This window comes from Asterias rubens, chromosome 14 (genome assembly GCF_902459465.1).
Source record: "Asterias rubens chromosome 14, eAstRub1.3, whole genome shotgun sequence".
In the NCBI taxonomy this organism is placed as follows: Eukaryota; Metazoa; Echinodermata; class Asteroidea; order Forcipulatida; family Asteriidae; genus Asterias; species Asterias rubens.
In genome coordinates this window covers 4737842-4754932 of record NC_047075.1, presented here as the reverse complement: position 1 = coordinate 4754932, position 17091 = coordinate 4737842, and the positions used below count along the sequence as shown (strand labels likewise).

At 41.4% G+C, this 17091-nt stretch overlaps 1 protein-coding gene across 2 annotated transcripts in view; it reads left to right on the top strand.

The window, feature by feature from the left end:
* The window catches only part of LOC117299268 (nuclear pore complex protein Nup160-like), a 35579-nt gene that overhangs the window by 15766 nt on the left and 2722 nt on the right, over positions 1-17091 (top strand). For both annotated transcript variants that reach the window (XM_033782752.1, XM_033782753.1), the window contains 13 exons: positions 188-436; positions 785-854; positions 1294-1512; positions 4654-4749; positions 6207-6301; positions 6845-6941; positions 9758-9866; positions 11122-11285; positions 13095-13161; positions 13335-13448; positions 14831-14960; positions 15360-15455; positions 16476-16620. In XM_033782752.1, the coding sequence (XP_033638643.1) occupies positions 188-436; positions 785-854; positions 1294-1512; positions 4654-4749; positions 6207-6301; positions 6845-6941; positions 9758-9866; positions 11122-11285; positions 13095-13161; positions 13335-13448; positions 14831-14960; positions 15360-15455; positions 16476-16620 (1651 nt within the window). The remainder of the gene's footprint in view (positions 1-187; positions 437-784; positions 855-1293; positions 1513-4653; positions 4750-6206; positions 6302-6844; positions 6942-9757; positions 9867-11121; positions 11286-13094; positions 13162-13334; positions 13449-14830; positions 14961-15359; positions 15456-16475; positions 16621-17091) is intronic.

Here is a 17091-nt window from a genome sequence, read left to right as displayed (position 1 = left end):
CTGCGTGTGCATACTCCACGTTACTAGGCATTCTACGCTTACAAGGCTAGCGCAGAAATTTGGCGCTTGCAAGTAAGCAAGGAATCGTGATCGTAAGCGCAGAATTCGGCGGTGAGCAGAGCCATGAAATTGGGCCCAGTACAGTGTACTTCAAAATTTCAAGCGAAGTTAAAATTTGACTCTCCAGAGAGGCCAACCTGAGACAACTGGCAGCACTTGAGATCACAGACAGCTCAGTGGGTCTGACCTCGCCCCTTTCATCAGCCCAGGCCACCATGGGCGCGCACACACCCACACTGGCAGAGCTATTCCTTAAAGGGGTCGGAGGGTCACAGATGAGGTCAAAGGTCATGAAGGCTGGATACACCAAGGCGAACGAGTGCGAGACGTGGACGACCATTTTGCAGCCGTGTGTGACTGCACTCACACAGATGATGTATCCTTTATTATTTCATCTCGTTATATTTGCAGAAGTTCATCGAATTTAACTTGCCAGGTTCCTAATTTCTCAAATTTTTAATTAGAAAATCATAACAAATAATATTAATAAAAATTCCTCCTTCCTCCCCACTGGCCTGGAAACAAACGCAGGCCATGGAGGCCATTCCTGCGTTGCCCCTGGTCTTGGCCTTGGTGCCTCTTCAAAGGTTTTCCTTTGGAAGTGCCCTTTACAAAATATAAATGGCCTAGCCCTCTGAAAGTATAAAGTTGGTTTAAGAAATTTAGCTTACAAAAAAAAAGATTGAGAAGGTTGCCTTCCTTGACTCCGCCTACTCTTTCCCAGCTGGCCAATCAGTGGCAGTTTTCTGTTTCCAGAATTCTTGATGGGAAAGTGTCAATATGCACAGCTACAGGTGAGTCATGATGTTACACATGTCTACGTTGCACATTAAAAAAAAAATTGTGATTTGAGGTACTGTGTCTTGTCCGCCGAGCGTCTTATCCACAGAAACGTATGGAAATAATAACAATATAAACCACAAGGGAAACTGACTGGGTAAATTTTGAAATCATTTTGGGGGTTGAACAAAGAATTGACTAGAGTGGGATTCGAACCAACGACCTCCAGATTAACGTGCTGGCGCTCTACCAACTGAGCTATCTAGTCCTATGTTGGCTAGATAGCTCAGTTGGTAGAGCACCGGCACGTTAATCCGGAGGTCGTTGGTTCGAATCCCACTCTAGTAAATTCTTTGTTCAACCCCCAAAATCGAAATAATAACAAAAATGATATTTACCCTCTGTGGATATCCTTCCCAACTTATCCTAATTCATTTATTTCATCACTTAAAGGAGTACATCCGTCTTCTGAACCCATGGTGCGACTGGAACATCTCTTCGCGCCACTTCCTGCTCGGCCACTCGCTCCTGAACACCGGAGAACCTCACAAAGCGCTAGCCTGCTTCCTCAAGGCGTCGCATCGCATTGCAGACGAAGACTTCCTCCTGAATAAACTCCTTCTGACTGACGAATATGAGGGCAAGAAGCTGGACGTCTTGTATTACTTGAAGGTAGACATTTTGCAAATAGAGATCAGGGGCCAATTTCACAAGGAATAAAATTAATGGCAAGACAAATTGTCAATATTTCCATAGTGATTTGTATTGTGACATCACACTTTACTTAGCAACTACGATTGATTTGCAGTTAAATAAATCTTAGCTCTTTGTGAAAATGAGCCCCAGGGCCCACTTTCTAAGCACAGAAACAAAATTGCTTAAAGGCACTGGACACTATGTAGGGAATAACAGTGCGAGTACCCGGTCTTCACTGCGTGGTAATGACCGGGTTAGTGGCTGGCGCTGTTAGCTGACCGAGCCGGAGGCGAGGTCCGTTAACAGTTGTATTGTAAAGCGCATAGAGATGTTAATTCATATAATGCGCTAACGTCCGTCGATGTCGTTTTTTTCCCATAACCGATATATCGAAAATTTAATATCGAGTATACTCGATATATCGAGTATTTCCCGCGCGCAAGATGGAAGCCTAAAAACAGCACTTGGTATACCGAAGACTGACAGTTTAATAGGGTTACATTTAAACCTGTTTTTGTCTGATCCCCCGAACTTGTTTGTAGTTCAAACAATTTTAAATTGCGTAGTCCCGCCACGATTATTTCTGGTTTTACAACAAAGTATGATCGCCACTACCGCTGGCTTGGCCATTGGCCATCATTTTGGCCGTCTCATAATGACACAGAGCCTTTGAGAGTTGCGTGACTCGCCGATGCATTGACGTAGAAGTGTCAATCAAGTTGTCCGACGGGCGGGGGCGGGCGGGTTTGAGTTGAGATCTTCGTATGGTGTGGACAAAAATCTAATTTGGTGCGGTTAGAACTACATTTAGGTAGACAGGCCCGCTGTTCTATGTGGAGAGTGAAGTGTGTTAGGAGCGTGGCGCTGCAAACTTTGTCAACACTAAATGAATTAGTTACTAAACTTTTTCAGAGTCTAATGCCCCCCAAAATAACGACAATTCACGGCAATATTGTTAGATACATAATAAATGTCTGCTATGTTACATGTTACACTACCTTTACGGTTGAAAATGGTTGAGATAATCATCGAAAAAAAATCACTAGAAAGTCCCGCAAAACACAGACCTACCACTCAGCGATCACAATATACAACGCACGCAGCATGCAGTCACATAGTCTCCAATAAAGGCTCGTAGTCTTTTTACTTTGCATTCTATAATAAAGGCAAGAAACATTGAATGCTAGAACGCCCTCTATTGTCGAAATAACCAAAGACTGCACGTGTCTGGGCATGCTTGGGCAAACGGGTTTTCTCGGGAATTGCAATAACCACCAACGCTGGTGTGCACGCTTAAACTGTACAACAGCTTAGTCTTCGCTGGTACGCACGCAACAGCCGCCGACAGCGTGGTCTGCGAAGCATATAGTTACTCGGAAATGTTAGCTTGTTTACGAAAACAACACAACGTGTAGGCTTTATTTGACCAAAATGACGCCATTACGATACATTGGATTGATAGAAAGATTATTTTACTGTATGACGTAAGATTGTTTCTTCCTTGTTTTGTTTTGTCTTGTTGTTTCGGGAAAGTTTTTGCGGGGTATTTTTGCAAAGTCAATAATGCTGTGATGAAGACGCATTGATTTTGATCACATGCGCAATGGAAAGTTGCATCTTAAACAGCCGATAGGCTGGGCAGCAGCGGCGGTTTCTTTTGAGGTTTTACCGTGCGCTCGCCGCGGGGTCGTGAACTTCTGCGGCGGGCCGGCGGCTGATGGCGAAAACACAAAGAACAAGCAGACATACTTTGTTGTAAAACGTATTTTATTTAATAGGGCAACTCAAAATGATGAAACTACATAACGCGACGGCTTTTCTAATACTCAAACACAGATTTCTTTTAAATAATCGTACACTCTTTTGGTGTTTTCGATATCATTTAGGAACATCAAAATTTTCAAAACATCGAAATTTTCGATATATCGAAAATCCGATAATACGATATGATTATAAAAGTGACATCGGCGATTTCGATGTCAAAAAAATATCGAGTTTTTGAGTATTTTCGATATATCGACGGACGTTATAATGCGCTATATAATTGTAAATTATTATTATTATTATTATTATTATTATTATTATTAACAGCGCCAGCCACCAAGGTCATTACCACGCAGTGAAGACTGGGTCCGAACACTGTTATTCCCATTAATAAATACCCTTTTTAGCGAATTAAACGGCTAATATTGTCCAAAGTTTGTGACTTTTCTCTCGGCGGTACTTCCAGACCTGTTCAGGGGCCATATTTGAGCTTTTGATGGTTCCCATCTCTTTCGTGCGTTAATCACATTACTGATCTTTGAGACCAGTGACTCTTTTAAATAATGATCTGTTCAGCGCCTTCACTGGGGTCAAAGGAGGCAAATGATTGGACAATAGCTGTTCTTTGTGCGTTAAAATGCGCGCATGAGCTCAGCGTCAGTTTATACGCGCGCACCTGTTACAAGCGCGCACTCAAAATTGATACATTTTCAGCGCGCAGGTGCGCGAAGTTGCAATGAAACTAACATGGATATAAATAAGCATGCGATACAGTGCAACGCGCAAGGTTTACACAATGTATGCTGATTTAGTGGCCACTTATTCGCTATTTTCCAAAGCCGGTCTTTATACCACCGTTAACACTCCACCACGTGACCGGATTTTGACCAATCAGAGACTTGTAACCATCCAAGGTATTTATTAATGGTCATTACTCAGCAATAAGCGAGCAATGGAGAGCTGTTGATAGTACAAAACACTGTGAGAAACGGCTCCCTCTGAAGTATTATACTTGACATGTATTGTATTTTTTGAGAAAGAGGTACATGCTTTTTCTTACTCAAACATTAAAAGACTTCAGGCCTGAAAGCACACAAATTTGTGCATCAAGGTTTTTTTCTGTCCTTATTCTCTTGCAACCTTGATAACCAATTGAGTCCAAATTTTCACAGATTTGTTATTTATTTATTTATTTTTTTTGATACACTTAGCGAGAAAACTGGTCTTTGACAATTACCAAAGGTGTCCAATACCTGTACAGGGTTTTGACACCTTTTGTAGATCACTTTTTGCCAAATGTTTGTTTGTACCAACTCACACCTGTTATCTTCCTTGTTGTTTATTGTTGCCTAGGTGATACGCTTACTTGAGCAATTCTCCATGCCAGATCTAGTCATCTCGTTAGCAAGTACAGCCCTGAGTGTTGCTGATGATGATGACCCTAATGTGGTGAGTAAACCCACGTACCTCGAATTGACACCTGTGGCTAACCACTATGATAACCCACTGTCGCCCAATTAACATCTGCTGTTAACCCAAATACTTACCCAAAAAGCCTCTATTAACACCTACTGCTTACCCATGCTAACCCACTAACCCCGAAGTTACACTTAACACATACCCCTTCATATGCAGTATGCTAACCCACTAACCCCGAAGTTACACTTAACACATACCCCTTCATATGCAGTATGCTAACCCACTAACCCCGAAGTTACACTTAACACATACCCCTTCATATGCAGTATGCTAACCCACTAACCCCAAAGTTACACTTAACACATACCCCTTCATATGCAGTATGCTAACCCACTAACCCCAAAGTTACACTTAACACATACCCCTCATATGCAGTATGCTAACCCACTAACCCCAAAGTTACACTTAACACGTACCCCTTCATATGCAGTATGCTAACCCACTAACCCCAAAGTTACACTTAACACATACCCCTTCATATGCAGTATGCTAACCCACTAACCCCAAAGTTACACTTAACACATACCCCTTCATATGCAGTATTCTAACCCACTAGCCCTATTTAACACCAGCCTATGAGGTCGTTCAGACACAGTACTAAAGTCGGTTTAACTCATGGTTCAACCCGATCGAGTTCAACTCTGTGTGTCTGAACGGTTCTAAAGTTAGACCTAAACGAGTTCAACCCACAAAAGATAAACCGTCCAGGGAGGGGGTTTATCTTTAGACCTTTTCGGGTTTATCTTTAGACCTCTTCGGGTTTATCTTTTAACACTGTGTGTGGACAGAATAAAAAAGTCCACATCCGGTTTAACTCACAACAGACGACCCATTGATCTCCGTAATCATTACGTAAACACACTGTGACCAATGAAAAGCACAACAAACAGGATGTTAGAGTAACGGGGTCGCGTTTGCTTTGACCTCTTAAAACCAAAGATAAACCGTATCGGGTTTAACTCAGGTCTTAACTGTTCTGCCGCGGAGTCAGTTCTGAAATTGGTCTCAACGTTTCGACTAGCTTGCTCTAGTCATCGTTAGGTCTCTAGTCATCGTCAGGTCTCCTGACGATGACTAGAGCAAGCTAGTCGAAACGTTGAGACCAATTTCAGAACTGACTCCGCGGCAGCACAGTTAATTACGATCCTATAAGCTAAAGTAGTAGTCCAGTCTAATTTCTATACCATCCGCCCTGGTAATAGTTAAAAAGCAGGACAGTTCTTTTCAGAACTGAGATCATCTACTCCACGGCAGTAGAATAAAGCAAGACAGTTCCCTAAGAACAACTCTACCTGGCAAGTAGATACACACATGGTGTTACCGCAAACCAAATATACATTGATACCTCACCATGCGATGCCTCAAATCCTATAGATGTATTTTGTTATACCATGTATATTTTGGTTTTGTGTATTTCTCTCCGGTAGCCAACGCTGTGGTCCAAAGTCTTCAAGTACCATTTAGAGTTAGGACACAATGATGAAGCTTACGCTGCCATGGCAACGAACCCTGACCCTGAAAGGTAAGGATGTAAATTATTGGGAAAAACCTCCCATTATCTGCCCTCATAAAGACAGTGGACAATATTGGTAATTGTCAAAGACCATTCTTCTCACCTGGTGTATCTCAACATATGCATAAAATAACAAACCTGTGAAAATTTGAGCTCAATCGGTTATCGAAGTTCCGATTTAATAATGAAAGAAAAAACACCCTTGTCACACGAAGTTGTGTGCTTTCATATGCTTGATTTCGAGACCTCAAATTCTAAATCTGAGGTCTCAAAACAAAATTTGTGGAAAATTACTACTTTTTGATAACTATGTTATTTCAGAGGGACTTGTTTCTCACAATGTTTTATACTATCAACCTCTCCTAATTACTCGTTACCAAGTAAGTTTTTATGCTGATAATTATTTTTAGTAATTACCAATAGTAATTACCAATAGTGTCCACCGCTTTAGGTATCAACTACCATATTTCCTCCGTCAATGTGAATGATTGACAAACTATGCCAACCTTACAGCCAAGCTGCATCTGTAACTCGTTGTTCTTTTTTCACTAGACGTCGTGACTGCCTTCGTCAGTTCATTGTAGTGCTATGCAAGATGGGACAGACCAAGGAACTCATTCAGTTTCCGTACATTGATCTTCATGATGAGGTAAAATAAATCATTCAAAGTTAAACTTCATAAAAGGCTTTTATCCGAGATGGGATTTGAACGTGTCCACAGTAATGAGAGGTACAGAAAAAAAACATTTAGCCAACTTCCTGAGCCCCCAAATTTAATTTAGTTAATAAATATCTTCTGATATAGCGCTCATATTCTACATTATGTAAAGCTCAAGCTGCTTCAACCTTAAAGGGACACGTTGCCTTGGATTGGACGAGTTGGCAGTATAAAAAGCGTTTGTAACCGTTTGTTCTAAAATGCATATGGTTGGAAAGACGTTTTAAAAGTAGAATACAATAATCCACACAAATTTGCCTCAAAATTGTGTGGTTTTCATTTTGCTTTGCGAACTAACACGGTCGGCCATTTATGGGAGTCAAATAGCCGACCGTGTTAGTCGACGAGGTAAAAGGAAAACCACGTAATTTCAAAACGTATTCGTGTGGATCATTGTAGTCTACTTTTAAAACATCTTTCCAACCATATGCATTTTATAACGAATGGTTGCAAATGCTTTTCGAAGACTAACTCGACCAGTCCAAGGCAACGTGTTCCTTTTAGTCTTTTTTCTGCAAGGTATTGTGAAGCTACGTTTTTGAAGTATGAGACCTATTCATTGTTGAGACCCATTCCTTTACATGTAATGGTTTATAAGGTACTGTTGCGCAATATTAAGCCACTCCAGCCAGGAACAGCGGGGCTAACCCCTTCTCTTTTTGATAAGTCCACTGGGTTATGTGAAAACCTTCAAGCCGTTCCATTCCGTGTGCATTCTGCGGGACAAGGCACCTTATCCACATACTCCATCTTTTAATAATGTACTGTGTTTTGTAAGGGCCATGTCATAGGCAACCAGTTCCAGGCAATCTCCAAGAAGAAAAGGCATTCACATTTGAATGTCCTTATACATTCCTTGAGAATCGTAAGACAATGTTCGCAAAATTACCCATGTGCTACCCCTTGAGAATCGTAAGACAATGTTTGCAAAATTACCCATGTGCTACCAAGATGGTCCTGTGGCATGTACTGCAGTTGGTTGCCTCCAATTGCTTGTAAAAGTTACCTCGTTAGACAAGGCCTTAACGCATGTAAAACCTGTGAAAATTGAGCTCAATTGGTCGTCGAAGTTGCGAGATAACTATGAAAGAAAATAACACCCTTGTCCACGAAGTTGTGTGGTTTCAGATGCTTGATTTCGAGACTTCCAAATCTAATTCTGAGGTCTCAAAATCAAATTCATGGAAAATTACTTCTTTCTAGAAAACTATACATGAAGTTACTTCAGAGGGAGCCATTTCTCACAATGTTTGATACTATCAACCTCTGAAAATTGCCTTTAATTTTACCAATCATAATTTTTGCAAATATGTGGCCTGTTGACGATTGGAGTTTCTGATTTAATATACCTTGCAGATGTTCTTAACATAAATAAATAACTGTTTGTTCTTACTTTCCAAGTAGAAAACATCTGTTTCTTATAAAATCCCAAGTCACCGTCGCCAATAAATAAATCCACACACGTGTGTGACTGTGTCCATGTCAAAACAACCATGTAGTCTGGTTCGTCTAATGCCCAAGGGGGAGAAAGCCACAGTCTCAGAGACACGTGTTTCTATTGGCTGTTGAATTTCCATATAGCGCGTAACAATTTTTTTCATTGGTCGATTTTGCCCTACTGCCAGAGTGGTGTGTAAAAGTATTCAACATCAAGGAAGAAAACGTTAGTCGTCGGCAATTTAGCATCGTTTTTCTTATTAAACATGAGTGTTTCAAATAAAAAATCAATATTTTTGAATGAAGCATAAATGTTGCAAAATATGCATCGCAAATTGGATCGCAAAATTTGCGATGCACTTTTTAAAATTGCATAGCAAATCATCGGATGGCACACCCAACATGCATGGTGCAATTGCCGGTCCTCGCCTAAGCCGGAGATATTCATGACCTGCAAATACCTCTTGTTTTTTTCATGAGACTTATTGTCATACCAACAATAGCGCCAGGCTTGGATAGCTCATTAACTTCGCCGCGCTTCAATGCACATGGTCGTTTGTCAGCGGTTTGTCCGAGGTCCTTAGCAACGCGGTATTTGCTGTCCAGTCCGCAGCTTGTCTGCGGAGGAACGCTCGGGAGGTTTTGACAAGGCGCCTAACAGATTGCTTTAGAATTCCTAAATAAAAGAAATTGAAAATAAATGTCATGTTTTGTTTCTCTCATGTGAACCCCTTCCCCCATTACCTTCCCCCATTACCTTCCCCCATTACCTTCCCCCATTACCTTCCCCCATTACCTTCCCCCATTACCTTCCCCCATTACCTTCCCCCATTACCTTCCCCCATTACCTTCCCCCATTACCTTCCCCCATTACCTTCCCCCATTACCTTCCCCCATTACCTTCCCCCATTACCTTCCCCCATTACCTTCCCCCATTACCTTCCCCCATTACCTTCCCCCATTACCTTCCCCCATTACCTTCCCCCATTACCTTCCCCCATTACCTTCCCCCATTACCTTCCCCCATTACCTTCCCCCATTACCTTCCCCCATTACCTTCCCCCATAACCTTCCCCCATTACCTTCCCCCATTACCTTCCCCCATTACCTTCCCCCATTACCTTCCCCCATTACCTTCCCCCATTACCTTCCCCCATTACCTTCCCCCATTACCTTCCCCCATTACCTTCCCCCATTACCTTCCCCCATTACCTTCCCCCATTACCTTCCCCCATTACCTTCCCCCATTACCTTCCCCCATTACCTTCCCCCATTACCTTCCCCCATTACCTTCCCCCATTACCTTCTAGGTTGTGGCCATCATGGAGACTAGGGCACGCTCAATGGACCTGATGGCAACACGGAACTTCTATGATCTCCTCTACGCTTTCCACATCTTCAGGGGAAATTACAGGAAAGGTGAGGCTCTCCTCAAAAACACTTGCATGGTTCTGGATCTGCATCAATACTGCAGTCAATCTCCCAATGTTGGGATGTATAGACGATGTGACCTGTGACATCACATGTTTACAAAAGAGCCACAGACCCTGGACTTCCTGCAGGCACGCTTTGTACACAGCCTAATGGAAAAAATCATAAAATCCTATATTTTATGGAGATTGCACTGTCTAATCCTTATCAACTTTTGATGTGATGAAAGGGGGCACATCTCAAAACTTGTCCAGCTTTTACTTTTATAATTCTTGGATTTATGCGGAAATTATGACACCCGATGTCAACTTTCCCATATGACCTGTGCAGTATTGTGCCTGCCAGAATTATCAAAGAATGTATAAGGTCACACCAAGTTCACATGGTCAATAGTTTTTTTTATGTATATAATTGCTGTGGTTTCAACCATTTTTACATATCTGATTCGTCATTTTGTCAAATAATCTTTATATTTTTAAATTATTGTCTATTTCTAGCCATAACTGTTATTGTTTTTACGTATATGGAGCTGGCCAACTGATGTAATTGCCCCTTGAGGATAAATAAAGTTTTTTTAATTGAATTGAAATGTCATGACCGGGATTCAAACCCACACTCTGCTGATCAGAAACACCTCCTAAGCTTGAATCCGGTGCCCTTAACCGATCAGCAACAACCAGAAGACCGCTGACCCCTTCCCCAACCCCCTCAACCAAACTTAGCCAATACCATAGGTGTTTTTTTTGCTGTCAGGGGCAATAGCTGTTTCTATTGAACTTGCCATTGGTTGATAACAATAATAACCAGTTTTTATATAGCGCTTTTCACATCCGAAGGGCGTCTCAAAGCGCCTCTTACATTAATACCCATGATGCCTGGGCCTTAATTCATTCCTTAAACCATCTCTGCTCCCTGAGGTGTATACAGCCTGTGCAACAAATGTGCGCCACTCGGCTAAATCAATCACAAGAACCATCTCTGCCCTCACAGGTACCCATTTACCCATGGGTGGAGAGAAGCAATTATAGTTAAGTGTCTTGCTCAGGGACGCAAGTGTCATGACCGGGATTCAAATCCACACTCTACTGAGCTTGAGTTCGGTGCACTTATCCGCTCGGTCACGACACCCGACAAATCACTGATCACTGATCATTGGCCATTGATCACTGGCCATTGACCGAAATAGCTGTTGGTTACGACCGCATATGCATCCCATGCTAACCTCAACCTTTATCCCTTCCAGCCGGTAGTGCAATGTATGAGCACGCCATACGTCTAAGCCTAGAGGTGCCGACACTGGACGGACTGAGAAGACAAGCTAAATACTACTTGGCAGCAATGAACGCCCTGGACCTGGTCAATCCTGACTTTGCTTGGATCGTCAAGCCTGTTGCAGTCGATGAACCGGTAAGCTCTATGGTATTCTTGTATAATTTGTCAAGGGTCTTATTCGATAAAGAAGTGTCGTGGCCGAGCGGTTAAGAGCACCGAATTCAAACTCTGGTGTTTCTGATCAGCAGAGTGTGGGTTCAAATCCCCAGCCGTGACACTTGTGTCCTTTAACATGTTTAAGCAAGACACTTAACCATTGCTTCGTCCTTGGGATGGGACGTTAAGCCGCTGGTCCCATGTGTTATGTAGTGCATATAAAAGAACCCAGTGCATTTATTGAAAGAAGAAGGGGTTTGCCCCGGTGTTCCTGGCTGTGGCTGCTGTATGCGCCGTAGCACCTTGTAAACCCTTATAAGGTGCTATATAAATGGGTCTTAGAAGTCATCACTGCAATAACCTATCTTTCTGAAAGATTGTATATATACTCAGCGCCTTGAGTACCTTATTTGGTAGATATGTGCCCCATAAAAGACTTTGATATTATTATTTTAGATTTTGAGAAAGGGGTAATTTCTTACTCAAATAATCCATGTAAAAGAGTGGAGGCCTGAAGCCCTTTTTAATAGGCATCTGGTTCATGAAAGCACACAGATTCTTCTCTCACAATGGTTTATACTATCGTCAGCTCTCTGTTGCATCTGGTTCATGAAAGCACACAGATTCTTCTCTCACAATGGTTTATACTATCGTCGGCTCTCTGTTGTAAGTTTTCTTTCCCAACCTCCCAGGTAAAAATTCCAGTTGAACCCAGTTAACTGGGGTCAACTGGTGTCACTGGAAAGCGACCAAACTCGTCCATTTTCCATATTAACCAACTGGTTTGGACTAGGTTTAACTGTGTTCAACTAGGTTGAAATTATAAACCAGTTGGTTTCTGTCCATTTTCCATATTAAACCGACTGGTTTTAACTGTGTTTAACTAGTTTATCAACTGGTTTCAACTAGTTCCAGTTAAACCCAGTTTAACTAGGTTCAACTGGAATTTCGACCTGGGCTTTTACTTGAGTACTTACTAAACTGGTCCAGTGCCTCTCGTTGGTTACCCGCGTTATAAAAGACGTCATCATCATTATTATTAAAAACCTAATTGAAATCTGCGCTCGGCAGCACAATGTATTTTGGTCGAAGTGCTGCGCAAAAAATGTTGAAATGTGGGCGGGCCAGGGCCCAATTTCATAGAGCTGCTAAGCACAAAAATTTGCTTAGCATGAAATTTTGCCTCGATAAAATCAGGATTACCATACAAATTTTCACGTGATTTTCAGGATAAGCAAACGACAGCTGATTACCAGTAACAAGCAATATACAGCAACTGAAAATTTGGTTTGTAATCATGTTTTTATCAAGGAAGAAATTTCATGCTAAGCAAATTTTTGTGCTGAGCAGCTCTATGAAATTGGGCCCTGCCCAGCATCGCACACCATGGCTTCAACCCTAGTCCGACACACACACATATTAGTGAGGTTTAGCTAAACATTACACGAGCAAAACGTGAATGTGAACGTTCAAACGAAATTGTTGTTTCTGGGTGACGTCGCCACTTTATTCCATGCTCACGTGTGACGTCTGTGCGCACGTATACATCTGACATGAAAAATAGTAACTTCATGTATGATAAAAATGTGAGACTTTAGCGACACAATTTTTGGACGTTCACGTTTACGTGGAAGCTAAACCTCCCTGTTACTAGACCTGTGTAAACATGTGCTGTGAAACATGTTACTGGGTGGTGCTATGCATACATTTTGTATTGATTGGCTCAGTTGTTTTTTTTCCCCTACCTAACCTATCACTATCACTTATTTTTAACCCTTTACATTTTAGCACAATGAGGATCTAGTTGGTGCCTCCCCCAAGAGAGATTACAATGGCGAGAATCTAGACCCACCAGGTATGCAGTACGCATCGGCCATCTTGGTTTGATTTAACACTTTAATAGTATGAGTATTAGAATATTAGATTAATTCTCTAGACTCTGTTCACCGCTGTGTAACCATCTTTGATGAGTTAGAGTGCTCTATAAATGTATTTATTGAATGTTACTGGTTTTCTTTTTACCCCCAGTGGTGAGGCGACAGGTGAAGGTCATTGAACTCTGTGACCTTAAGAAGGAGTACCAACTCATCGACGCTCGGCTCAAGATTGCTAATCATGATCCGGACTCTGTCTACACATCAAGTGAGACTCGCTCCTCTGTATTTTGTAGCCCTGAGCCCACCAACCACAGGTCTCCTTTCAGAGAACCAATAAGAGCAGCCACTAAGTCTAAACTGAAACCTCCGAACCCCTATAGAATAGAATAGAATAGAATAGAATAATGTTTTATTGTCACTTCTAAAAAAACAAATATTAGTACAGTGAAATTCGTTTTGGTTTTGCGTGTCTAAAAATATTATGTTGTATACAAATTACACTAAAAATTAACCATTTACAAAAATACAGGCCTGGAATGTCAATTATGGGAGGGCACAGGGCCATTTACATTTCACAAAGGGCAGTTCCGTCTATGGGAAAATTTTGAAGGGGCACCAAGGCCAAGACCAGGGAAACGGAGGCCATGGCCTCCTTGGTCTCTGTGTATTTCCAGGCCTGCCTTTAAATTGGCCCACATCTCTCACACTCTTCAGTCTCCTGACGATGACTAGAGCAAGCTAGTCAAAACGTTGAGACCAATTAAGAACTGACTTCGCGGTAGTGAAGTTTATAAAGACAAGTTCCCTCGATCCACTAAAGCAAAAGTAGTAGTCCCAGTCGACTTTCTACCCTTCGCCCAGGTACACAGCAGGACAGCTCTTTTCAGAACTGAGAATTCCCCCAAAATTGCAAAGATCTTTTTCCTGTTATTGGAGTATAAAGCAAGTTCTTAAAAAAGGAATCTACCTGGCAAGAAGATACACACATGGTGTTACTGCAAACCAAATATAAATTGATACCTCACCATGCAATGCCTTAAAGCGCATACTTTTATTTTACATTTTATCGATAGTTATTTCTTATTTTTAGTTTGGTCTAAATATATGGCGACCCCAAGGGTCCATTTCACAAATCAATAGTTTTTATTGCCATTAATTGATTACAAAACGTATACCTTCCTTTTATACATGTAGCAGCCTAGATTTTCATCAATTAAAGGCACTGTACACGTTTGGTAGTTGTCAAAGACCAGACTTCCCACTTAGTGTATCTCAACATATGCACCAAATAACAAACCTGTGAAAATTTGAACTCAATCGATAGTCAAAGTTGCGAGATAATAATTGGTTGTTGAGATAATAACGGAAGAAAAAACACCCTTGTCATACAAAGTTGTGGGCATGCTCTCAAATGCTTGATTTTGGGACATCAAAATTTAAATCTGAGGTCTCAAAATCAAATGCATGGTAAATTACTTCCTTCTGGAAAACCACTTTACTTCAGAAGGAGGCGTTTCTCACACTGTTTAATACTATCAACATCTCTCCATTGCTTGTTACCAATTTAGTTTTTATGATCACGATTATTTTGAGTGATTACCAATAGTGTCCAGTGCCTTTAAAAACAAGTTGTTCTTACTTTTACAGTGGGGCCGATTCTTAGCCCAGAGGAAACCGTCTCTCAGCTTGTACAGACTGGTCTGTTTGATACTGCTACTGCCGTCTGTAAGACTTTCAAACTTAGCCTGGTGCCAGTCTTCGAGGGACTCACGACAAAGTAAGTCCACTGCTTGGAGTCCAGATACTAACCATGTGTAGGAAGAAACTATAAATAAATAGTAAACTTGCGGGTACTACTATGTGTAAATCTTGCTTGAGTGAGTGTTGGTTCTAAAAAGAGATGATTTGGTCTTGACGTTTCGAACACACACTCTGCTCATCTTCAGGAAAAGACGAGCAGAGTATACTAAGCGAGACAAAACTGGCTCGTTTCAGAGCCATCACTCCCCTAAAACGACACGCGTAGTATTTCAAAAGCGCATACATAATTCTCCATTCACATTTGTCTATTCTAAACCTCAAAAAGAAAATTTTAAATTCACCCTTTTTTCGTTCATTGTCAAAGCTCATTCAAAAGTCAAGTCTTAATTGGTTTTATCCTTTTTTTTTTTAACAGGTGCGTGAAGCTGTCGCTGAATGGACTGACAGACTCGGCTTGGAAGTGGCTGTCTGTCAATGATCTAGGAACTTTACATCCATCGAGAGAACTCAGGTAATTTAAGTTGACACTTTGCTGGCACTTCCTAGGTTGTGTGGAAAACTTGGGGGTATTGACCCCTTGCCAAACCTTGTTTCCTGCCAAACCACCATAAACATGTACATGTTTCTTTTATTTCGGGGGGGGGGGGGGGGGTTGTTTAAAAACAAAGGTGTATCATGTCCCGGATGTAGATTGGAGCAAGTTGATGAAGTGCCTTAAAGGCAGTGGACACTATTGGTAATTACTCAAAATAATTATTAGCATAAAACCTTTCATGGTGATGAGTAATGGGTAGAGGTTGATGGTACAAAACATTGTGAGAAACGGCTTTCTCTGAAGTGCAATAGTTTTTGAGAAAGAAGTAATTTTCCACGAATTTGATTTCGAGACCTCAGATTTAGAACTCTAAACGCATACAACTTCATGTGACATGGGTGTGTTTTTTTTTTTTCATTATTATCTCGCAAGTTCGATGACCAATTGAGCTCAAATTTGCACAGGTTTATTATTTTATGCATATGTTGAGATACAGCAACTCTTAAGGCTAGTCTTTGACAATTACCACTAGTGTCCACTGCCTTTAAATTATTAGGTCCAAACAATAGTAGAACAAACATAAGATTAACCATAAGTGTGTGCTTGTTGTTTCATTTTGCTCTTTGTGGGTATTTTTCCTGACAGCCCAGCAGACTTGGCCTGGCGGCTACTCAAACTTGCGGGAACAACCATGTGTAAATCACTTTAATGGGGGCGTTGGCTCTGAAAAGAGCCAGTGTGGTCTCAACGCTTCGAACAGTGTACTCATTCTCCTGAAGACGAGCCGAGTATACTGGTTGAAACGTCGAGACCACTTCAACATGGTGATACCGACAAGCTTATTATTTGTGAATTTCTTATTTGTTTTGTTTTTTTAAGAAACAAAGATCAGTCCACCCCATAGTGGAACAAAGAGAAGTCCTTGAAAGACTGCTTCGTCAAGTGTGTGGCTTTTTTTTGTTTCATTTTGCTCTTTGTTTTTTCATTTTCTGATAGTCCGGCAGACCTGGCCTGGCGGCTACTGAAGCTCTACCTGGAGAAACATGACAACATCGGTGACCATTCTCACTACAAGTGTGTTATCAATAAGCTGCTCTCGCTCGGGTACCAGCTACCAACATGGCTGATCAATGCATACAAAGTAGGTTATTTTATTTATTTATCATGTTTATAGCTATACATCACGTTTAAATCTTCTCAAGAAAACGCCAATGCATCTATTGCAAGACTTGAGAAATGCATCCAAGAGATTCGACGTTTGACACAACAAAACTTCCTGAAGTTGAATGATGATAAGACAGAGTTCCTTCTATTTGGGTCACGTCAACAGTTACCTAAGGTTTCAGTGCCATACATCTCCATCGGTAATGCTCGGATAGCTCCCTCGTTGAAAGCTCGGAACTTAGGGGTTATTTTTGATTCATCGATGACACTTCAGCCACACATCAACAACATTGTTCGTTTATCATCATATCATTTGTCACACATTTGTTACTTCTCGTCTTGACAACGGCAATGCTCTTCTCTACAGTCTTCCTAACAACCAGATTTCCCGACTTCAACGACTCCAAAATACTGCTGCCCGCATTATGATTATTATTAGACAGAAATG